The 26166-nt window shown below is 33.2% G+C and overlaps 1 protein-coding gene across 1 annotated transcript in view; it reads left to right on the top strand.

Moving 5' to 3' along the window:
• LOC137407996 (transient receptor potential cation channel subfamily A member 1 homolog) overlaps nt 1-25695 on the top strand; it is a 34108-nt gene extending 8413 nt beyond the window's left edge. Inside the window, exons 6-17 of the mRNA XM_068094385.1 lie at nt 2105-2220; nt 2420-2530; nt 3167-3246; nt 8048-8217; nt 9166-9328; nt 13790-13909; nt 16239-16439; nt 17504-17683; nt 18389-18457; nt 19235-19345; nt 20374-20538; nt 24680-25695. Coding sequence (XP_067950486.1) covers nt 2105-2220; nt 2420-2530; nt 3167-3246; nt 8048-8217; nt 9166-9328; nt 13790-13909; nt 16239-16439; nt 17504-17683; nt 18389-18457; nt 19235-19345; nt 20374-20538; nt 24680-24736 — 1543 coding nt within the window. The 3' untranslated portion in view covers nt 24737-25695. The remainder of the gene's footprint in view (nt 1-2104; nt 2221-2419; nt 2531-3166; nt 3247-8047; nt 8218-9165; nt 9329-13789; nt 13910-16238; nt 16440-17503; nt 17684-18388; nt 18458-19234; nt 19346-20373; nt 20539-24679) is intronic.
• The last annotated feature ends 471 nt before the right edge of the window (nt 25696-26166 follow it).

Below are 26166 nucleotides of genomic sequence, written 5' to 3'. Positions count from 1 at the left end.
CAGTAGTCTATTAGTGGTAGTTTATTAGTAGTTTATTAAAGCTTCAGTAGCAGTTTAATAGTAGCCTTGTGGTAGTCTAGCAGTAATCTATTAGCAATGAAGATGTGTGCTGCTTTGCTCTGTATATGTTTTGCTAACAGCATGTTTGCTACATGCTCTGTATATTTTACTAACAACATGTTTACTACATACTCTGTATATTTTACTAACAACATGTTTACTACATACTCTGTATACTTTACTAACAACATGTTTACTACATACTCTGTATATTTTACTAACAGCATGTTCACTACATACTCTGTATGTTTTACTAACAGCATGTTTACTACATACTCTGTACATTATACTAACAAAATGTTTGCTACATACTATGTATATTTTACTAACAACATGTTTACTACATACTCTGTATATTTTACTAACAACATGTTCACTACATACTCTGTATGTTTTACTAACATCATGTTCATTACATACTCTGTATGTTTTACTAACAACATGTTTACTACATACTCTGTATATTTTACTAACAACATGTTTACTATATACTCTGTACATTTTACTAACAGAGTGTTTACTACATACTCTGTATATTTTACTAACAACATGCTTACTACATACTCTGTATATTTTACTAACATGTTTACTACATACTCTGTATATTTTACTAACAGCATGTTCACTACATACTCTGTATGTTTTACTAACAACATTTTTACTACATACTCTGTATGTTTTACTAACAACATGTTTACTACATACTCTGTATATTTTACTAACAACATGTTCACTACATACTCTGTATATTTTACTAACATGTTTACTACATACTCTGTATATTTTACTAACAACATGTTCACTACATACTCTGTATATTTTACTAACAGCATGTATACTACATACTCTGTATATTTTACTAACAACATGTGTACTACATACTCTGTATATTTTACTAACAGCATGTGTACTACATACTCTGTATATTTTACTAACAGCATGTATTCTACATACTCTGTATATTTTACTAACAACATGTGTACTACATAGTATATAGCAGTAGTAAAGTAATTTAGTAGACGTCTAGTAGCAGTCCAGCAGTAGGTTAGTAGTAGTTGTGTTATGGTTTAGTGGTAGGTTAGGGGTTATGATTAAATCAGTAGGTATGATCTGCAAAAATATGTGACATTATTACATACAGCATTGTGTAGAGTTTTCACTTTTGAGACAGTCGTAGTGACTAATCGCTTAGAGAGAGATTAGGACAGCCATGTGTTCGGGACACTATACTTTTGTGATGCTTTGTAACATAACATCAACTTTGAGTTTCCCTTAATTAAATTTAGCTTATTAAACACACACTTTTACAGGTAAGTTTTAATAGTTTAGTAACTTGACTTTAATTTTGTCATCGTCCTAATTTTTTTACTTGTTTCCGGCTTGGCTATAATTTTTAGCTGACCTTGCTGGAATAATTTTCAAAATAATTTGAGAAGAAAGCCTGAGCATTGCCGTTCAAATTTCAATTTCAGAGGAGAATCTAAATGTCGTGTGGCAGGTATAATGACGTGACAAGTGGCCGGAAAAACTTCCCGTTACACATTGTAAGGCGAAAAAAAAACACAAGGCAGTTACGCTGTAACCCGGGTCCCATGTGTTGACAAATACCTTTTGGTAATGAAAGAGCCATCATATGATTTGCTAGACATTAACTTACTTCTTTTATGTATGTATACACTTCACTAGCCAGTATACATTGTTTCGTGACTACCTACTTCTAAAAATATTATAAGTGTTGCATTGATTTTATCCCAAACATACGAATGGAATGGAACTAAAACAAAAACCGTAGGAGTTGGAAAATAAATTTTTATTTTTCTGCTATACCATTTTTTGACTAGTAGAGTGCATGCATGCTTTGATTTTGTGCACTTTAGCCTCAACAAATTAATTTATGATAAAATAGCTTTGGCTACCACTAACCTATGATAAGCATTCACTCTTCTTGAAAACTAGATTTCCTATTGGCTATTCCTACTAGCCTTCTTCCCAAGCTTGGTATACATATTGTTTTTGTTTTAGCTCTTTACATGTATTTTTATAGGAAGGTGGTTCTCAAGCTGCTTGAGTCAGAAAAGTGGGAGAAGCTTATGACACATGCTTACCTTGAAAATGGAGTCCTCATAACTCCGATGAGAAAGCTAATCCGCGATATGCCTGGTAGGTTTTATAGGATGTCATCCACTACCTAAGCTTACTTTGCGGATACTTCATAGTTTAGATTAGTTATACACAGGATCACACCTTCAGTTGATTCCTGATTATGTGTTTTATGACCTGCATTTTTACATGCTTTAGTATCTGTTGCTGTTTTGAGCTGAAGACACATGCGGTAAAACACTACGTTTTCCTTTAATAGATGTCGCTGAAAAGGTGTTCGACAAATGTGTAGCAAGTGGTGAGACACTGACAGTATACAGCTATGGGCTTCTGGAGGATCGATTAGTTATTGGTGAATGGGTGGTAGAAGGTAGGTGACATTGCAATTGTGCATGGTACATAATCAAGTAGGGTAATTGGATAGTTGGTTGGATCACAGGTGTGTATGTTAAATAAAGAGGTATGGTGATTGGGTAGAGAAAAGTTGGTGACATCACTTGAGTGTATTTTACATGATGAAGTGTGGTAATTGGGTGGAGAAATGTTTATGAGATCACAAGTGTGTATGTTACACGATGAAGTGTGGTCATTGGGTAGTAGAAATGTGATGACATCACTTGAGTGTATATTACATGATGAAGTGTGGTAATTGGGTAGGAAAAGGTTGATGACATCACTTGAGTGTGTGTTACATGATGAAGAGTGGTAATTCGGTAGTTGATTATATCACATGAGTGTATGTTACATAATGCTGTATGGTAAGTGAGTGGAGAAAGGTTGATTATATCACATGTGTGTATGTTACATGGCAAGTATCTAGGTTTTTTATTATACAATGCTGAAAATGGCTCTAAAGCCTGAGTTTCATAGAGTAAGCCGTCAGATAAAGTTTGCCGCAGGACTTGTATTCTAAGGGATGTACATATCTCTTTACCTAGACTGAATGCTGATTCAGCACTTCTGATATATCTGTGTGCATTGTATAGTATTGTGTATATATTGATAGGCCAAGCTCACGCTAGTGACATAAACAGATATCTTAATAACCGACTCAAAGTCAGAGACAACCACCCTCTTTCCATTATGGTGAGTTGAATCGTTCAGTTTCCTTAGAAGTCAAAGGTTGCTGTCTAAATGTACCTGAAAAAGTCTATAGTTCTATAGTCTATTCTTTTTGTCTTTGACTAAGGCTTACAGGCTACAATACATAAATTCAGCGGGCTGTCATTTGAGTCACTTGTACTCCCCAATCAACAGGAAGTGTGTTTTGAGCAATCAGATCTAAGTCTCAAAAAATTACAGTAATGAATCAAGTTTAATCTAATGTATGGGTATGATGAGTTTTGGTTGTTACAATTTTTCATACAACTCTATCGGCTTACTTTCAACTTTTGTGCTTCAGCTGGCTGCAGCATTGTTTGGTTTGCTGTTAGAGAGGGATACAAAGTGTAGCTAACAATAAAAAAGGTGTTTTTATATCCGTGTAGTTTCCAGGGAGGGGGAACACTTTGGCTCAAGCAGCAGTATATCTTGCTGTTTTTCTCTTTGCAATCAAACAACTAGTTTCTATTCTTAATCCATTTTTGTCACCCTCTTATTGTTGGATATTTAACTCTTGCTAAGTGTATCTCTGCCATTGCAATAAATTTATTTTTGCGTAATTATAATAAAAAATGGACTTCCATGTTACTTAGGCTGCACAACATTATTGGTCAGTAGGTGACCTATCAAAGTGCAGACACAACTCAACACACAAATTTAGTCCAGTCCAATTTATGTTGTGTATGTTGAATCATACCTCGTTGGAACAAATGTTGATATAAGTTGTATATTGCATTTTCTATGCTGTATTTTGTCTAATTGGTTCTACAGCACTAAAAGCAATGATAATCATTTAAGTAATCACATACTAGCTGTGATACCCGGCGTTTTCCAGGTAATAAAAAGTTCTTTAGATAAAAGAGTGGTTTGTATTTAACATATAACAACATTTGCCATTCTAACTTTTAAACTCCATATCATGAGAGAAGTGTTTTGTGTAGTTGAAATAAATTAAAAGAAATAATGAAAACAACTGTAAAGGTTTTCAAACTTTGTCAAACAACTGTAATTTTCAAACTTCATATCATGAGAAAAAGGTTTTGTGCAGGACAATTAAGTTAAAAATAAATAAAACAACTGTAAACGTTTTTAAACCACTGTAAATTAAAGTTGTTTATGATTTTCAGCAACCTATATCTTTTAATAACGTACAGTTGAACTTCGGTTCTCAAACATAATCCGTTCCAGAAGGTTGTTAAAAAGCCGAGTGTTTCACGATCCGAAACGATTTTTCCATGAGAATAAATATAGGTAAATTATAATCTGTTGCAAGGTGAGAAAACAACTTTGGTAAAGTATTTCACACCATAAACTGTACTGTATAAGGCATACTATCAATAAAAATGGGTAGATATACATGGAGATCGTGCTTAATTTTAATAAAAAGTTTTCTATTTATGATGATGGAAAACGAAAACAAAAGTAAAAATTTTGTATGTTTTGCTCTTAAAACATCAAAAACATTAAGGATGTGGTTGCGTCAAAGAATTCGATTTAATGAAATTAAGACCCATAAAAGGCTAAAACATCAGCTACAATTTGATGCCATTTTTGTCTTTGTAGACCAACCCTGTCTAAAGATATATTCGTTTGAATGAGGCCCTCTTTTAAAAAGCTCACGTTTCAGCGGGTGCTTCTTTCGTGACGTCACAAGCAATATATCTGAAAAGAAACCACGAGCGATAAATATGAGGTCGCTTCCTTAGCCAATCATCAGCGCGAATTTTTTATATAGGTCGTAATAAATGTTATCACTCGTAAAACGTGTAGTCTGTGATCTCAAATTTAGGGATTTTACTCTATTATTAAATCGCATGGACATCGATATTTACTAAATTAATTAACATCGATACTTTAATGAATTACTCGATCAACACGTTTTATTGGTGAACAACATACATGTAAATGTAAAATTGCTGTAAAGTTACTGCGAAGGTGACTCCAAGTTTTCTTGGCATCAGGTAGTTAAAGTTCTACGGAGGAAGCTCGGAGAATGGAGGTAAATTTATCTTTTACTTTGAGTCTCCTATAGAGTTTCCTGTTGAGTTTACATTCAGATTATATTTCCCTGTTTGAGGCTAAAATGTAATTTCCTGCGCGTGCAAGATACGTATGTACAGTGAGTTCTTGACGACTTCTTTTTAATCTTTAGCATCTAGCTATACAATGGCTTAGATTGATGAATATACTAAAGGTAATATTTTAGTACTCATTAATACATGTACTAATTGATAAAATTATAGCTTTTTGCTATCACTAATCATTGTTTTATATTTTTTATTGGTTTACCTAGCTACATTTGCTTCAAATTTTCTGTGGCAGCTTTATCTAGTAAATTAGATTTATGATTTGACATTAGATGTTCACTTTTCACTTGTAGAAAGTGGAGAAAATCGATTGATCAATGCAAATCTTTAATTTCCAGAACCAAAGCTTCGAATCGTTGGCTTGGCGTACTTGTGCTTTTGTTAAACGTTTATTCGTTTTTAAAATTACACTCACAATCTATTTAACTCCCAATTTGAAAGCTTTCAATAGATACGCTTTAGAATGACATATCTATGAATGACATATATCTATTGCATTTGTTTTACTGATTACAGAATGTTTATGTCGTCCCACCAGCCGAAGCAGCTTTGTCAGTGTGGAAACTGCCATAAAGGGGAAAGAGACTTTAATGTGTGCTGCATAAACCATGATGTTTTGTTTGAGTTTGTTAGAGTAGATGATCTTGTCTTATTGTATCAGCTAAAACTATGTGAGTGGCCACGACTTGATGAATATTTTTAATAAAAGCTTTATGCCGAGATGAAAATATTTTGCTTGTAAAAATTATATAATAAAATAATATTGTTGAAGATAATGCAAAACATGATTTGCAGAATATTGTAGTGAATTGGATATAGTATATAGATGTCCACAGAACTGGAGAATGCGAGTTCAAATTCAGTTTGCAGCAGACTTCTCATCCTTAAAACTCTATCCCTATGTATATTCTTTTCAAAGACGCGGCTTGCTTACTTACGGTAGTAAGAAACTAGTAGTCGGTGTAGGCAATGATATACAGCCTCGCCCCAAGGATAGGCAACGGAAATAAGGTGGGCGGGACTTATGGGAGGCTGTATATCGTTAGTATGGGTAGCGGCAGAACTGTGCTGATACAAAGACCTTATTCTACATAGTTTGCTTGACAGAATTACCGTAGACCGGTAGAATTGGTAGTCGGTACCCAAATGTTTACACAACATTTGGAGAAAGTGAGTAGAACAAATTTTCAATTTTCGTTATTTGATGCCTTTGAAACATTCATAATAATGCATCTGTAGCTGGATTTAAAATTTTATTCGAGCCAACAGGAGCAAATACAAAATAAGATATATGTCAATAGAGCCGCGTAGGACTAGACTTTTATTGCAAATAGCCAATGTGAATACGAGAGATAGAGACAGGTTGTATAACATGTGACATCATTTTGGGCAAATCTGGGCACGTTTTTGTGGCCTGATCGTTTTTACCGCGATCAGATTTTTTCGATTTTAGTCTTCAAATATCTTGGCAATGAGATTGCGTAACACAAAAAACAACATATCAACTGATAGAGAGAAAAAATGCTTTCTTTTAAGATCAACTCCAATTTGACGCAACCACATCTTTAAAGGTTAAGATACAATAACAAAAATGGCAAAAGTTGGTAATAAAACAGCAAAAAAATGCAACAGATCAGTTACATCAAAAATCATAGGAAAAATGAAAAATAAACAGCAATGGCACGTTTACTTCACATCATTGAAGGAGGATCCTCTTCCAAAACAATTTAGGGTAACTCAACTGGAGGGGTTAGCTCCTTAGCAAATGTCTTTAGTAAAGGAGACGTCGTCCCAGATGGTTCTCCCTTTTGTAAAGAATTTATGAAGCGTAAATGTTTTTTCCATTTATTAATGAATGTTTCCATGTTGTTTCCAGAGCAGTTTCAATTCCAATGCGCATGTTCCGGTTTGGTGGAGAACCGAGATTATGTTCGAGATCCGAGATGAACCAATCTCAAAATCTTTGGTCGAAAACCGAGTTGGTTGAGAACCGAAGCGTCCAAAAGCCGAGGTTCCACTGTCTATACTCAGTACACAAAGCGCAGAATTTTTAAGTTTGAGATAAATTATTGTCGACATCGTGGACCCGAATAAATTAGCCCTAACAAAAAAAGGACAAATAAGCATTGCGTTGCGTCTACTCATGTCTCAAAATATTTCTCAGAGAAACATTAACTCAAGGACGCAAGGCTAAAATAAATAGCATGCACGTGGTCTATTCAGTGTACGAAAACATTTCTGATCACTATGTTGTTGTAGCTCAGTGGTAGAGCGTCCGGATAGGAAACTTGTTGGTCCGTTGTGAGTTCAAATTCATCAGAATGGGGAATTTAAATATCAAGATTTTAATAGCTATGGGCGGAATGCAGACAGACATATGACATAAAACATACTTTGAGAAATATATTTATACAAATTCATACATTTTAAAAACTATTGAAAGTTATAAACCTCAATGTTATGTAAAAACTAAATTAATATATTACTAATCAGCTAAAAGAGATTTTTATTTTTTCATTATGATAGAAACAAGTACAATGATGTATCGGCTCAGAGATTTGTAGATTCAGTAGTAGTGAGTCATAGTCATACATGACATATTCTACCTTGGTCAATCATAGTAAATCGTACCTCTGTTTACAGTTTGCATGTTATCTATTTGCTGCCTAGTCTTGGAACTTGGCCTGTATTTTGCTTAGGTAGAGGGGCAGGAGGAGAGATTGCTAGCTCATCCGTTAGTAACCAGTCTTCTTAATCGTAAATGGTTCCTCTTGGCTGGCCCCTTCCACCAGATGCAAATTCGTCTGCAACTTACTCTTTTGTTCTGCATGACTTTGATTGCTCTGGTTTTGCCTTCCCCCTATGAAGGGTAAGACCTTTCTGTGGTAAGATGGTATGTTTATGGCATGCATTGCAAGTTAACTGTTCCAAATTGTAAAACTAGCTTCGCTATGCATAGAGTTGTTATCTTTTCCATCTTTTCTCTTTACCCCTAATATGCTCTCACTCCATTTACTCCATTAGTTAATGATAAACTGATGCAAAATTTTAGTAGATTTTCTCAGAAATTATCGATATTTTTCCATCATTTGCGATTTTTTTATGTTTGAAGTGATCTGACTGCCAGGATGTTTCAAGATCAACTTCATCGCGGTTAAAACCCCAAGAAAGATATCGGTATATTCGAAAGGTTTTAACCATGATTGTGTTTTGTCGATTTGATTCTTAAAGTATGCTGGCAGTCAGATCACTTCAAACATCAAAAGCAATCGCATTTGAAAGAACATTACTGGTATTTTCCGATAAAATCTACCTAAATTTTGTGTAAGCTCATCTTTATTGCCGAGTACGTTGTTCCATACTCTTGCACCTTCGTTACCAGTGGTGGCTATAGATCTTATTTGTGTTCCCAACAGATTCGGGATGACTGCATCTCTCTAGTTTTCCTTGAATTATGTTTTCACTGTACCTTTTCCATGTTTGGGTAAAACTTCTCTAGACACTAATTGTACCTTTGCTATGTTTGAAGTATGCATATCTCGCTATTTCCTACTTTTACTCCAACTTTGTCTAAGGTAGTTTCATCTCTGTTGTTATTTGGTACTCTCTCTATGCTTAACATAGATGTACCTCTCTATTGATTACTTTTACTTTCACTATGTTTAAGGTAAATATATCTATGACATCTCTATTTAAAACATTATTATGTTTATGGTAGCTACATCTCTTTATTTTTTGCTTTTACCCTCACTATGTTTAAGGTATATTTCTCTAGTGATTATCTGCCCCTAGTTATCTTATGGTATGCTTATTGTAGACTGTCTTTAGCTTCTAATGACTCTACAAACCTATCGGCAATTAACATGAGCTACTCTGCCCAAGAGGAATATGAGAATACTGAATTATCCTATGAAAATCTGGCAGCAAGTTACTTCAGCATCATTGGCTTCTCTATTATTGCATTTAATACCTTAATTGAGGTGAGATTATATGAATTCTTTATTGATCAGCGTCTGCACTTGATTGACATGACTGTTTTGGTGACTCTTCTGATGACAGCTCGTCTAATTTATGGAATATGAATGGAGAAGTACCAACCCCATTATATTACTTTATTGACAATTATTTAATTTTAATCAGAAATATTTTTCAGAGTTGTGCACTCATAACGGTTAGTCAAGAAAATAAATAGATATTCCTGTGGGGCACTATCGTTAGATGTCATAGTCATCTTTAGAAATGTTTTGTCCCAAAAACTTAGGAAAGAATTTCCATTAGTGACCTTGATACATTCGTGTTTCTATCAAGCGGCACACCCTTAACAATGACAACATTCACTTTGTGCGACTTGGAATTTAGGGTCAGCCTGCAGGATAATCAATCAAAGAGATCAATGATCTGACGATCCATAACTCATTTTGCAATGTTCTGTGGTTGGAGCTAGATCAAGATTTCTTGACTTCATTGCATAATGAGTTATGAGTTTAATAATAGTTGATTCATATTGCTTGTTAGTAGCGTTATCAATGGTGACTTGGTTAAATGGTCCATGTAGAGCAGAGTTGGGCCATATTAAAACCACACGTTGATGCTGTTTAGGTTGAGCTGGTTGCTTGGAAGCTGTGAGTGGAATATGTTGATAAACAGTCATTAGGATAAGATCTGAAGTCAAAGGCTTAGCTTGATTGCTATATGATTTACTTTCTGAATTTGAACCCACTGTAGTATTGGCCAATAGTTTCCTTGGTGATTATATGAGATGTGCAGCTTGTTCCTTGTTCCTTGAGCACAACGATTTCTTGCATGGCTAGCGGTTTACTATCCAAATGATTTGATATATATGTTTATGTATTACTTTCTTAGCAGTAGTTTATTTCAATGATGCCAATTGTTTGATGCCCGTATTAATACTTAATGAATTCAGCCTTAAGATTATCTGAAGTAATTGATGTTATTTGTAGCTTTTTAATCTTTCTCTCCGTTTCTGCCACTTCTTAAAGTAAAATTGCTACTGTAGTACACGGTTTCAAGTTGTTCTTTCATGTTCCCAGACATTTTGCAGTCGTTGTGTTTGAACCACCAGTTTGAGTTTCATGATTAACTGCGGGCAGACATAAGAGTGCTGATTGAATCCGTGGTAAATAATTGGATAAACAGCAATACGAAAGAGCATCAAAGCACTTTGTTTTTGTTAGCGCAGTAAAGGCCTTCTTTTGCTCTTCTGTAAAGTTGGTTAATCGTTGTCTCAGTTCTCAAATCAGCTAACTGCGAAAACGAAAAAATTTGAGATTATCACAGTTTTTGGGTGTTTATAGGGTTACAAATATATCAACAAATTTTCTTTGCCTAGTTTTTGTTTTTCTCTGAGATCTCAGTTATACAAATCAGCTAAATGGGTTTATTCTACAATGTCGTTAAAGCTCAAACCAGTCAACTGGCTTTTTCAATACAGACTATGTGCTGGGTGTTCGTAAAGTCCTGATGAAACTTGAAAAATTTATTACTAAGCCGGTTGAGATATGTTAATTGAATTTGTTTTATTTTTATCAGTAATTAGTAAAGTTTTTTTGTGAGGAAATACCCTTTTCCTTTGCAGTCTTGGTTTCAGACAGAAATTGCACATAGTGTATTGTAAAACTGCTTCATTGCATATACGCAACTCAACACTCAACACTGCTTTGTTGCATATACGCAACTCACAACTCAACACTGCTTTGTTGCATATACGTAACTCACAACTCAACACTGCTTTGTTGCAAGATTTGAACAAGCATATAGGTTGCAAATAAAAGGCAAAACAAAAATTGTATTGAAAAAAGTGAAGTTTTAAACCAAATATCTAGGTGAGTAGGTTTTGTACATTAAACCATATTATTTAAAAAAAACTAAACCTAAACTTTTACAGCATTTTTCGTCATCAATAATTAATCTTGCTTTTGAATACCGAAAAATGGTGCTCGTATTATTATCAGTTCTCCTTCTCTATATATATCATTAAACATGGTATATTGTAGCAAACCTTGCAAGGATGTTGGTACCAACACAACTAAAAGAATGTCATGTTATTTGCCACCTACTCAATATAAAACCAAACACAAAAACCATAGAAGTCACCTTTGGAAAAAACCCATCAAAATGTATAGTGAAATGACAAAAACAGGGCATGATAATATGGTATGCTACACCAAGGTGAAGAAGCTTGTTTACCGCGCAGCTAGACCTCAAAATATTTCTCATTGTGAGCACACAAATAAGCCTAGTCTAAAATTAGATTCTGTTATAAGTAAAACCCTGTCAAGAGGATCTTCATCTGAGATCAGATTAGCCAATGCTCCAGTAGACAAAAAGGGTGATAACGTTAGCTGGAGCAAAAGTGAAAGATCTCGAGTCAATGCTTCCTTTTTTGGCAGAAACAGACAAATCATACGTGAATTCGCTCCTAAAATAGACTAAGGTTACCATCATAAATTTGAGCTTATGTACCTTAATGTCGTAAAACTACCTGGTTGTTCATCTAGAGAAAGCAAATACAGTATTTGTAAACTATTATATAGGACCTATTATAAACCAATGTAATTCTATGCGCTTGTGCATCTTCAGACGCATTGTTATACATCAATGATATACCAGTTGGCTGCTTTGTGCTCTAACTTCTAAACTAGTTTGTAAACAAACCAGTCAACTGGAATTATGAAAAGTAGTTTTAGCCACAATGAATACTGATAGGATAAAAATATTTTACTTATTCATTGTCATCTTTGTCAGGATATTGTTTACTGGATTTTGAAAATTCTGACTAATATTAAAATGGAATTACAGAAGACCAAAACTTGTCATCCATTTTGTGAATTTTGCTTTGTGTCCCACATGACTGGTTTGAGAACTCAGCCAGCGTAATATCTGTTCATGGTAAGAAAAGAAAACATGAAAATTCGTAAGTTTGTTCAAAAGTATTCTACTTGAAGTGTTATAAAAGTTCACTGAATTAAGTGCTGAGATGTTGGAGTGAACAGTGAGACTGGAAATGTCTTTATTCTCTTTGATCAACTTTTCTTTATAGTGAGATGATTGATAAATCACGAAATAAAGTTTGGAAATTTCATAACCCACAGCAGTACAACCTATTAACATCGGTGGGGCTTCAAATTTACCCAGGGTGTCGTAGACTCGTAGGTAGTGTTAATACTTTCAGCTTGATCAAAGTTCTGGTGCAGAGATATGCTACTAGATAAAATATATGACAACTGGTTTCTTTCAACGATTCTGCTCATTCAGAGGTGTAAATGTTCAATTCATCAACCCATCCTTCTTTATTGAAATTATAAGACGTCTAATAACTTGATGTTTTACTGAATTTGAAATTTAATTAATTTAATGGTAATTGAAAATTTAAGATTTACTATTCAATTTTAGGCAAACGGCAAAGAGAGCAACTAGTTTGCAGCCTGTCAAAACAGCATATCCAGCAACCTCTTCCCTTCTTTTAGATGGTGTACTTTGACAGAGTTTAGCTTTTTATTTGTTTAATCACTAATACAGATGTCATTTATAGTGTAATGTACAATGAAAATGACATTGAATTTCGAGACATAGATTTTTTGGAATTGATGTGGTCAGTCAAATAGTTCATACATAGTGGTAGTTACGAGTTCAGGTTTGACTGCAGTGAGTTAGAGTGTTGCAAGCGCTAGCAACATAGGCTATAGCATTATCATGACGTGTCATTGCCCTCAAAAATGAGTTGCACATAAAGTTTAGAAAATCTTTCGAATAATAATTTTAATACACTTTGTGATACCACTTATTTTGCTTACCAGCGCTGCCAATCGTTCTACACCATCATCTAAGGCTTCATAGTCATGCTATGCTGAACATTTCAAATAACAAACATTAGTAAACGTTTTCTTGTTCGAATATATTCCTATTATATAGTTCAGACTAAAAATGTCATTTGTAGAAGTTATCTTCTCAACCATTAAATGAAAGATGTGAAGTTTAAAATGAACTATATAGTTCAATTTGATTTGTTTAACTGTTCAATTTTCGAGCAGCGCCTAAAAAATGATAAAACATACATTTCTGTTTTGAACTTTGATATTGATAAAAGAATCATTTTTGCAATTTTGTCGTACATCGTCTAATTTTTAATATCAGTTTTCCATTGAAGATTTTACAGACTTTCCATCATCTTTTCACATAAAGAAGACTGATTTATTACATCCATTTCAAGTATTACTGAAATGCTGAGTGACACTATGAATTTAGTTACTAATTCCACATACCGTTTAATTGGTGTTATTTACACATTTTAAATATTGATTTTTGATTAAATTATTTTTTCATCACTACTTTGTGAAAGGTTTTTTATGCCACGTAAGTGTCACATAATGCCCAAGAGTGTAAATATCCTTTTTAATACGTGTCTCTCTGATTGTTTGTAGGTCTTACGAATGAGCAGGTTGAGGTTGAGCTATTTCACATTAAGGAAAATACCCACGTGGGTCTTGCTCATCTCAGGCTCAATATTTCTTACTCCTGTTCTTTTTAGTATCTACAATGAGGTAAGCCTAAAGACTTTCTTAAAAATGAACTTGCACACAGTTTCAGTAGATTTTATCAAAAAGTATCAGTATTTTTTTATTATTTGTGGCTGTTTTGGACGTTTGAGGTGATTTGTTCACCAGGATGTTTCAATATTATATTAAGGAGAAATATAAGTGAAATGTTGCTATTTTGCTATAAAAAAAGGCTCCCTTGGATGGGAGCAATAAGGGCTTCCAACCTTAAATGCTCTCCCTGCTAAATCAACTATACAGATTAATCTGTATAGTTACAGGATGTCTAAATGAAAAATTGCTTTAAATAAGTTTTAGTTTAGTATTATAGTTTTATTATATTTATTACATTTATTATATATTTATACTATTTTATTATATTATATTATAGTATTATATTTTTAGTCATACTTTGTAATATATTTTTAAGGCTACAAACAGAAATATTGTTCACTCTCCAAAACCATAAATATAGCCTGGGTACATGAACTTACTTAAATCCAAGTCTACAGAGGAGTTTTATATAGTAGGATAGTAAAATAATAGTGCAGTTATTTCATAAATCACAAGGAAAAAGTAAATAATATTGCTTGTGGATCTCTTAAAATTATGTGTTGTTTATGAAGTTGTGCTCTCTTTATTTTATTGATCAAGCTTGGGCCTTGTGACTGATTAGTGCTGGGATAAGAATATTCAAGTTTTACTTTAAGCATACTAGTTCCCTGGCAGTCTAGAGTGCTGTTAGAGACCATCAGATGTGCCAATAAATTACAGAGAAAAACTATGCGCACAACTATTGGTGCAAGTGCTGGAGTGTTAGGATGCTAAGCTGAATATCATGAGTTAGGATGCTAAAAAATTGAATTTTTTTTCTGAACACAAACCGTGGTGATAGAAAAACATATGTACTGACACGAATCTTATTATAGTAAAGATTACTATCGTTTTATACTTTACTAGCAGATTTCGCTGCGTTGCACTGGTAATAGAATAATTGCCTAATGAAATTGGGTAACCTATCTGGAAAGCTAGATCTTTACCAACATCTTTGCTAAAACAATACCTGTGTTTCGAGCCAGTTTGACAGTCGTCAACAGTGCTAGTTATTAACCCCTAGCAAGCGCTTTAAGGGCGAGTATCGTAACCAGTGGAATGACTATTTGCCCAATGAATCCATTTTATTCCATGTAGCTTAAAGGTTGACTTGCAACAAAATTCACATTACAGTTATTTGGCATCAAAAGATTCACCATGTCTTACTCTGTTGTGTTGTAAGTGCCAAATAAGTGGAAATGTGATTACAAGCTCCTAAAAGCTCAAAAACGAAAAGCCGCCGTAGATTGGAATATCTTTATTTCGATGACGTAGACACGAAATTTGGTTATCGGCTTGTCACAAATTTTCTCACGGAATATCTTTATTTCGATGACGTAGAAACGAAATTTGGTTATCGTCTCGTCACGTATGTTCTCACGTGAATTGAAAGGCCACTACAAAGCTCAAGATAAAACTTATCGTAGTATTTGTTTATGACAAACAATTCGGGTTTCACCGAAGACCCCGTATCAAATATAGATGCTCGCTACTTTACAGTTTTGTTTCGGCATTATTCAATCGTCAAGTCGTAATCTGATCATGTGACCCAATACTTCGCAAATAATTTTTGCAGCACTTTTCGATTATCACAGGTGAACAACAGGCTCATCATGATTATCAGACAATGATATGTACTCCTTCGAGCTAAGGTTAAAAAGTTTAACGATTTTTCACGGTAAGTTATAAGATATCAGTGCTAAAAGTGACAGCTTTACAATGACGATAAAACAGACGCGTAAGAACAATAGACATAGTTTTATTGAATGCGTGAAGTATATTTGTGAAAACATTTTGACGAATAAGGTTGCAAGAAAGTGTAAACAGAAACCATCTCTCACAACTACATCACATTTGAGCCGTTTTGGAAAGCGAATCCAAACTACGGCGGTCTCGTGTCGTTGCGATTTTCTGTCCGTTTTTGAGCTTTTAAGAGCTTGTAATCACCTTTCTACATATTTTGCACATACAACTCAACAGAGTAAGACATGGTGAATCTTTTTATAGTAAATAACGGTAATGTGATTTTTGTTGCAAGTCAACCTTTAATTGCTAAGTTCGCCGCCTCTATCTCAAAAGGTCCCAAGATCAAATCCTGTGCCATGCAGGTTTTTCAATGCTAGATTTAATTGTCATAACTGGACACAGAGTTTAACAAAAAAAATAAACATTGTGATTTCTATATATAAATGGTCATTTGTGTGCGAAACTTTCTCATGACACGTTTGTTTGGTTTTTGTAGCGTTGGCAGTGGTCGGCAGGTATTATAGCCATGTTCTTTGCATGGTTCGAGTTCGCCTTGTTCTCACAGCCAAATGAATCTTTTGGAATATACATAGTCATGTTTGTTCACACTCTCAAGACCTTCATAAATGTTTCCTGCTCTCTCCTGTGGTTGATGATTGGCTTTGCCATAAGCTTCTACATGTCCTTGAGCAATTCAGTGAGTTTTAGCGTAGTTTCGACAATGGTTAGATGTTGTGAGGAAATTTGACATGATGCCAAGTAAAGCGATTGTGAAACTTCAACAGACTTTTATTTAAACTTTTCAATGCTCTGTCTTGCAATCGTCTGATTTATTAAGTCAATATTCAACTCGATCAAAAATATACCCCGTAATTAATAGATATCTCGTGACATCATAACTAGATAATAGCTTTTTAATAGTTTTCATTACAAAGTTTACCGGTAAATACCAAGCCAGTTTTATCAGCAGACACAAATGTTGAATACACTGAATATTTTGAAAGAGTACCTTTATTGCTTATGCATTCATAATAATTATTTTTATTAAAAGTACACGGAAGCCGAAGCAACATCCAACATTTTAAAAACCATCTTGTATAAGCAAGCTCTATAAGTCGATTCGTACCTTCAAATTTTATGTGGAATGGTATCTACATGTATTTCTTACTTTTGCTCTTTATTATACAGTTAGCAATAAAATTTGGGATAATTTCTGTTGCAATCGCTCTACATTTTGGATAGTTATAATTTAAACTGACTTCTATTATTTTGTTTTTATTTATTTTTACTTATTATTTTTGTTATTTTCTATAGATCTCTTGCAAATGTAAATATCATGAGCTTGATCCAAAGTTTCTTAATGTCTCTCCAGTATTTTTCAGCTTCAATCTGATTCATAGAGTGAAATATATCACCTTTAGTAACGAGGAGCTGCTGCCTAGAAGTCTATGGTTCCACCAACAACAAATCGCTCTCTTTCTCTCTCAGCCAGATTAATATGAAAATTAGTCTAGCTTTATTAGGCTATCATCTGACTGGAGTTGGTCAGAAAAATGAATTAGAAGTTTTTAACCTCTCTCAATGAACAGCCTCCGGTGGCCTATTTGATTCTAGACTACCTTCGTGAAGGTAGTCTAGCTCATCTTAGTTTTGTTTCAAACATTCCAAACTTTTTTTTCAACTCTTTCAACTTACGTGTTTACAATACTTCAGTGTCTTTTATTGAAATGTATATAAATATTACATGATTTTATTCTACAGCCATCATTCACCACAATCGAAAAGTCACTTTTCGAGTCTATGGTGTGGATGACAGGAGAGTTTGACTATGATTCTGTGTTTAATGAACAGGAGGCTGCTCAGATCTACTACCCCGTCACAACTTACATTCTCTTTACACTCTTTATCATCTTCATGACCATTCTGGTAATGAACTTGTTGGTAAGTGCTGTTGGTCGAGTCAGTAGCTTTGCCTCAGTGTTGGCCTTGTCTGTGTCTGAAGTAATACTAATTTTTGTAGCAATAGAGTTCAGTTTATTGTAGTACTAGTTGTTTTAATACACTATATGACTAGTTTGTATCATTAAATGGAAACTAATCGTTGGAAAGATTCAGCTTTTGATTGTGGTAGGTTGAACCTTGGCTCATCCTCAGGATGTTCTAGAAGCTTTATGAATGTTAACATGAGCTGATGTTCTTGGAAAATCTGAGGCTTTTAAATGAAAGGAGTCATGGGTATTCCAAATCTTATAAATATATTGCATTTAACTTAAACTTTTACATTGGGTTGTTAAACTGATGTCTAGATTATGTAAGGTTGAACATGCTTGGTACTGGCATTAATAATAATTGCTTGTGAAGAACCAGGCTACAGTTTATGCATCAAAGTTTAGTTCTTGTTTGACACATCAGTAACTTATGCTGTGATGCCGCATTATTTAGTAGGGGAGACAACACCATTATCAGAAACATTTAGATCCTAATATTCTCATAAAAATCTCAATTGTTAGAAGCTTTATAGCAGCAATTAAACGACAACTATCTCAGAAACTTGGTGGCTACTGCTGCAGTTATATCTTATTTCTATAACTAGTTAGTACTTGTGTTTCCTTTTTCAGAGTCTGAGATGGCTCTATGTTTTTACAGATCGCTCTCGCCATAGACGACATCAAGGAGCTACAAAGTAGAGCAAAACTTACTATTAAAGTTATGCGGGTTGGTTCTCTGTCAAGCGTATTTGTTACTTTTTTATGTGTTTGCAAATTTCCAAATTATTTAAAAGTTTGAATAGCGCTGTTAAAAACCCACATAATTTTTAATTCATCTAAGATGCTGCGCATCATTACCACGGTGTTATTAAGTGTCTGTGTATCAGGATAGTGTAAAATCTCAAATCAGGAAACGTATTTGTGTAGTACGCAAAAATTTTAATTATGTCAATTTTGCTAGCAAGCTGTGAAAAATCAGCTAAACATATACCACAGTGCAGCTTTTTAGATTTTTAAATTGCCTTGAGATGCTACCATTATCTTTCTAACCATAGACATCAATTAGATTTTTCTTTTGGATCAATGGATCGAAATGTATTAAACTTGTGTGTCTCTGTCAGAATAATGATAAAGTGATTTGTTATAAATAATTGGCTACTGGCTTAGAAAAAATTATAATTTGAAAACTTTGTATAGATCAAATTTCATGAGTTTAATAAAGTTGTGCAGAAATCTTCAAAAACTTTGAATGCAAAATTAGTAATTTCTAAAAGAAACATGATTACCATGGGAGAAAAATTGCTTGCTTTCTAACTTTTGCCAGAACTGTTGGTAGGAAGTCAAGTTATATTGCAGCCAATACTTGTGTTTAGAAACGATGTCTTTATTCAGTATGCCGTCTCATTTCATTACATGACAGTATTTAACTAGTTTTAAGTTATTTAAGTCAACTCTTGAGTTATTTAGGTCAGTTTTGAGTTGTGTCAACTCTTGCTCTTTGAAGCTAAGTATTGCTCTGACCTTGGAGACTGAGCTCCCTTGGTTCGTCGCCAAAAGGTCATGTTCTACGGCCGGGATAGAGGTTAAAAAGCCTGTCAAGCTGAAGTGCAAACAAGTGAGTCCACTTAATTTATTTTTGTAGAATAGCTAAAAGAATCATAGCAATGGCTATGATTGTAATATGCTATGTAGTTTTTCAAGATACATTTTGGAGTAGCAATGTTTGTACTTTGACACCAAAACTCTGTGCAGTCTATGTGTTGAAGCCATACCAATCAAATAGATCATATGGAGTATTTCATTTTTTCTAGTTTACTAGCTGTTGCATGTAAAGTTTTTTCACTGACCATTTTTGTATAGTTTTTCCACTGACCATTTTTGTTAACCCACAGACTCATTTTCTAGTTCTACACTTCAACAAAGTTTTCCCTGTCTAGTAACTCTCAATAGAGTACATAAGCTGTTCATCAGCGTATCGGAATGATTAATATTCAAATAGATGTCTAAATTATATTTGAAAAAGCTACAGATCATGATTAAATTTCTGCCTGCAGGTTTATTCTCTGTCATGAAATCTATTATGCTTTAGTCAGCTTATAATGTAAGGTCTGGCTCAAAATGGAAATTGCTTATGAGAAAGGAGTTACTTGGGCTACCCTTACCGCGGTCGTTATAGATAGAGTTGAGATTAGTAGTAGGAAAAGTGTATTTATACCCATCCATGTTGGAAAAACTAAACGATGGTGTAAACAGTATAGTGAGATGTAGTACAAAGCCAGTTCAGGCTTATCATCATAATTATCAGGCCCATTGTCACTTAAATAGTATATTTGTTAGTCAAAAATTGGTTAACATTCAATATCGGATCACCTGAATATAGGCATAAAGTTCTGTTGTTGATGTTTCTAAAACTGTATCCTCATTCTGCACATTTGCATCATTACATTTCTGAAGTTATATATTTATTTTCCAAGTTTGTAATATCTAATTCTTTTATAGGATTGTAGTTCTCAGAAATCTTTTGTTACTCTTTTATGCTGCTGAATTCATAGAAAAAGAGTGATAACTTTTCTGTAGGTTAAAGAAACTGTTTTTGGCTTTTGCTAATAAAAGATTTTTTTGGCTGACTCTGGTTATTACTAGGCTGACATCAGAGCGGTTATGGATCAACAAGATAAAATCCATGAAGGTATTGACCAGTCTATTAAAACAACAGACAAGTTAGCCAAAAAAACAGAAAAGCTAGCAGAAAAGCAGGATAAGTTTGAGGTGTTGATTACTGATCAGGTGTCTCAGCTGCAAAAGATGGTGAGAACACTTTAACCTCTTAATTAGCAACTGTTTTTCTTAAGAGCTGCCCTCATCTGTTTCCTAATTTCTATTTACCTTGAGCACTAATACTAGTATCTCTCATGATACTTGCTTATCTTATAAATTAACACAAGTATATCTCATATTTCTTGTCTACCTTATAAACTAACACTAGTATCTCTCATATTAATTGTCTATCTTATAAACTAACACTAGTATCTCTCATAATACTTGTCTACCTTATAAGCTAACACTAGTTTCTCTGATAGCACTTGTCTACTTTATAAACTAGCATTAGTATCTCTCATAGTACTTGTCTACTTTATAAACTAACACTAGTATCTCTCATAATACTTGTCTACCTTATAAACTAACACGAGTATCTCTCATAATAATTGTCTACCTTATAAACTAACACTAGTATCTCTCATATTAATTGTCTATCTTATAAACTAACACTAGTATCTCTCATAATACTTGTCTACCTTATAAACTAACACTAGTTTCTCTGATAACACTTGTCTACTTTATAAACTAGCATTAGTATCTCTCATAGTACTTGTCTACTTTATAAACTAACACTAGTATCTCTCATAGTACTTGTCTACTTTATAAACTAACACTAGTATCTCTCATAATACTTGTCTACCTTATAAACTAACACTGGTATCTCTCATAATACTTGTCTACCTTATAAACTAACACTAGTTTCTCTGATTACACTTGTCTACCTTATAAACTAACACTAGTATCTCTCATAGTACTTGTCTACTTTATAAACTAACACTAGTATCTCTCATAGTACTTGTCTACCTTATAAACTAACACTAGTATCTCTCATAATACTTGTCTACCTTATAAACTAACACTAGTATCTCTCATAATACTTGTCTACCTTATAAACTAACACTAGTATCTCTCATATTAATTGTCTATCTTATAAACTAACACTAGTATCTCTCATAGTACTTGTCTACTTTATAAACTAACACTAGTATCTCTCATAGTACTTGTCTACTTTATAAACTAACACTAGTATCTCTCATAGTACTTGTCTACTTTATAAACTAGCACTAGTATCTCTCATAATACTTGTCTACCTTATAAACTAACACTAGTATCTCTCATAATACTTGTCTACCTTATAAACTAACACTGGTATCTCTCATAATACTTGTCTACCTTATAAACTAACACTAGTTTCTCTGATTACACTTGTCTACCTTATAAACTAACACTAGTATCTCTCATAGTACTTGTCTACTTTATAAACTAACACTAGTATCTCTCATAGTATTTGTCTACCTTATAAACTAACACTAGTATCTCTCATAATACTTGTCTACCTTATAAACTAACACTAGTATCTCTCATAATACTTGTCTACCTTATAAACTAACACTAGTATCTCTCATAGTACTTGTCTACCTTATAAACTAACACTAGTATCTCTCATAATACTTGTCTACCTTATAAACTAACACTAGTATCTCTCATAATACTTGTCTACCTTATAAACTAACACTAGTATCTCTCATAGTACTTGTCTACTTTATAAACTAACACTAGTATCTCTCATAGTACTTGTCTACCTTATAAACTAACACTAGTATCTCTCATAATACTTGTCTACCTTATAAACTAACACTAGTATCTCTCATAATACTTGTCTACCTTATAAACTAACACTAGTATCTCTCATATTAATTGTCTATCTTATAAACTAACACTAGTATCTCTCATAATACTTGTCTACCTTATAAGCTAACACTAGTTTCTCTGATAGCACTTGTCTACTTTATAAACTAGCATTAGTATCTCTCATAGTACTTGTCTACTTTATAAACTAACACTAGTATCTCTCATAATACTTGTCTACCTTATAAACTAACACTAGTATCTCTCATAATAATTGTCTACCTTATAAACTAACACTAGTATCTCTCATATTAATTGTCTATCTTATAAACTAACACTAGTATCTCTCATAATACTTGTCTACCTTATAAACTAACACTAGTATCTCTCATAGTACTTGTCTACTTTATAAACTAACACTAGTATCTCTCATAGTACTTGTCTACTTTATAAACTAACACTAGTATCTCTCATAGTACTTGTCTACTTTATAAACTAGCACTAGTATCTCTCATAATACTTGTCTACCTTATAAACTAACACTAGTATCTCTCATAATACTTGTCTACCTTATAAACTAACACTGGTATCTCTCATAATACTTGTCTACCTTATAAACTAACACTAGTTTCTCTGATTACACTTGTCTACCTTATAAACTAACACTAGTATCTCTCATAGTACTTGTCTACTTTATAAGCTAACACTAGTATCTCTCATAGTACTTGTCTACCTTATAAACTAACACTAGTATCTCTCATAATACTTGTCTACCTTATAAACTAACACTAGTATCTCTCATAATACTTGTCTACCTTATAAACTAACACTAGTATCTCTCATATTAATTGTCTATCTTATAAACTAACACTAGTATCTCTCATAGTACTTGTCTACTTTATAAACTAACACTAGTATCTCTCATAGTACTTGTCTACTTTATAAACTAACACTAGTATCTCTCATAGTACTTGTCTACTTTATAAACTAGCACTAGTATCTCTCATAATACTTGTCTACCTTATAAACTAACACTAGTATCTCTCATAATACTTGTCTACTTTATAAACTAACATTAGTATCTCTCATAGTACTTGTCTACTTTATAAACTAACACTAGTATATCTTATAATACTTGTCTACCTTATAAACTAGCACTAGATTTCTCATAATACTTGTCTACTTTATAAACTAACACTAGTATCTCTCATAATAATTGTCTACCTTATAAACTAACACTAGTATATCTTATAATACTTGTCTACCCTATAAACTAACACTAGTATCTCTCATAATACTTGCTTATTTTATAAATTAACACAGGCATATCTCATAATACTTGTCTACCTTATAAACTAGCACTAGTATTTCTCATAATACTTGTCTACCTTATAAACTAACACTAGTATATCTCATAGTACTTGTCTACCTTATAAACTAACACTAGTATATCTTATAATACTTGTCTACCTTATAAACTAGCACTAGATTTCTCATAATACTTGTCTACTTTATAAACTAACACTAGTATCTCTCATAATAATTGTCTACCTTATAAACTAACACTAGTATATCTTATAATACTTGTCTACCCTATAAACTAACACTAGTATCTCTCATAATACTTGCTTATCTTATAAATTAACACAGGCATATCTCATAATACTTGTCTACCTTATAAACTAGCACTAGTATTTCTCATAATACTTGTCTACCTTATAAACTAACACTAGTATATCTCATAGTACTTGTCTACCTTATAAACTAACACTAGTATCTCTCATAATAATTGTCTATCTTATAAACTAACACTATTATCTTTCATAGTACTTGTCTACCTTATTAATTAAGCATCTCTTAAAATGTCCATTTTAGTAATCTTTTCCAGGCTAATCAGTAATTAGCGAAGATGCAATGATCGCTCTTACCTGAATCATGCTAAAAGCTTGTCTGTAGTTTTAACAAGCATGTTACCATTGTCAAGGACAGTTTTTTTACCTAACCTCTCCTCATGCCTTTTCAGTTTCTTATTCATTTACTTAGGGTACATGGTGTCTAATTCCTTTTTAGGATAATTTTGGTCTTACTTTTGCTTTGGTCTTTTACAAAATTCTATTTTACAATTTTTTGTTTTAGTTATGCATGTTTTGCTATCATTGCTTCCTCTATTCGCAATAGTATCATTTCTAAATAGAACGTGCGTGTACATTTCAATTCCCTTATGGATACGTAATAGTGATCATGTTCATCTGTTTCTGTTTGTTTGTTTGTTTGTTAATCAAAAGGGTTGAGCCCAAATTCGTTTATTTGGTGATAGGACCAATGATATACAGTATTATGTATACATATCATACTGATATATGAATGATATATCAATGATATATCATTGATATATCATTGATAGGACTGGTGTTTCAATTAACTTTAATCATTTTCTGTATTTTGGTCATTACGGTCTGCAGCATATTTTTGTTTTATCTAACATCTCTTTGAATTGTAGATGGTGAAGCTGCTTGATCACAACAGACTCTCTTCCTGTAAAAATACTGGCGTTTGAGCGCTGTCCTCGGTTCTATTCACTTAGATCATCAGCTACTGTAGATATTTCCACCTGTTTCAATTTTAAATGACTTAGAGTTTTGCTTGTCAGCAGTTATTTTTCAGATTCAGCAACATTTACTCTAGTTTTTTTACACTTTTATCGGGTTTTAGAAACTGTACCTCTTTAAAAATGCTTTTGCTTTCCATAGAAGTAGAAGATATTTTTTTACCAGACACTAAGCCTTAGGCTATCTCAAATTTGCAATCCTGACAACATTGAGCATGTGCTTAGCCTTAAGACAGACGTCATCCATTACCTGCTGAAAACCCTGCAATCAACATCGCATTCAGTTGCTTGGCATGTCTGTAATTTTTGAAAATAGATTATTGGTCCTACCTATCTTGCTCACCTTTGGGTAGCAAATTTTCTCTCATCATTGCATTGTTGTACAATATGCATTGGCATGCTTATGCAAGTGTGTGTTTTATCTTCACTATGCAGTCTCATTTCATTGTTGTAGTTCTAGTACACATGTTTTCATTGTGCATCTATATACTTGTTTAGTAGTTGTATATTTTAGTTGATTATGAGTTGTATTTTATAACAAAACAAATATGATGTTTACTGCTGATTTTTATTGAGTCTCTTCAAATTTTATCTCAACTTCACAGTTGCCAGTTTATCATGAGTTACAGGTCATTCTGCTTGATCTTCATATTAACATTTATAATATACTTTCTGTTCTTTTAAGCTTGTTTCTCTTTTTAGTTCAAGGATAAAACATGTTATGCGCTTATTGGCATTTTACAACTACTTAGTAGAAGGTACATTATGCATATTACGTGTCTTATTTTTGTATAATGTTATGCACATTTTTTTTAGTCCAACTGCAAGTATTGTAACAACATGCAGTTCAATTGTTTTATTGGCTTACTATATTTGATATGCATACAAAATACAATAATTGTATGTCATATTTTGGATTATTTTGTTCCTCAATGCAAGCTGATACCAGCTAGTTTATTGCACATGTGACAACTGCCAGCAAGTGATGAAAGGATTTTGTAAATCATACCATCATCACATACATACTTGCAATACATACAGGGTTGAGCACTCTGTAGGGTTTGTATGTTTGTGATATCATCATAGAAATATGGATTTCAGGACTCCCTAAGGCATTGCAAAATACAAGTAAATTGAATAAAAGTAATATGAAACATATATTCTTGTTAGGGATTCACACCAAAGATAACCCCACAGATTATAGCCGCCTGGATTCATGGTTTCTTCCCAGTTGATTTTTGTCAGTTAAAAAATTAACATGTTTCATTTGCATCTCTCATTTGGGACCATGAATTCATGTGACATATAAGCAAGAGCTAAACTCATTGTTATTGGTCAAAGTCAGTTGTCTCTTGTTAGTAGAGCTTAGTGACTTTTAT

Source organism: Watersipora subatra, chromosome 11 (assembly GCF_963576615.1).
Source record: "Watersipora subatra chromosome 11, tzWatSuba1.1, whole genome shotgun sequence".
Lineage (NCBI taxonomy): Eukaryota > Metazoa > Bryozoa > Gymnolaemata > Cheilostomatida > Watersiporidae > Watersipora > Watersipora subatra.
Note: the sequence above shows the minus strand (reverse complement) of the source record. Positions and strands in the feature narration are given on the sequence as shown.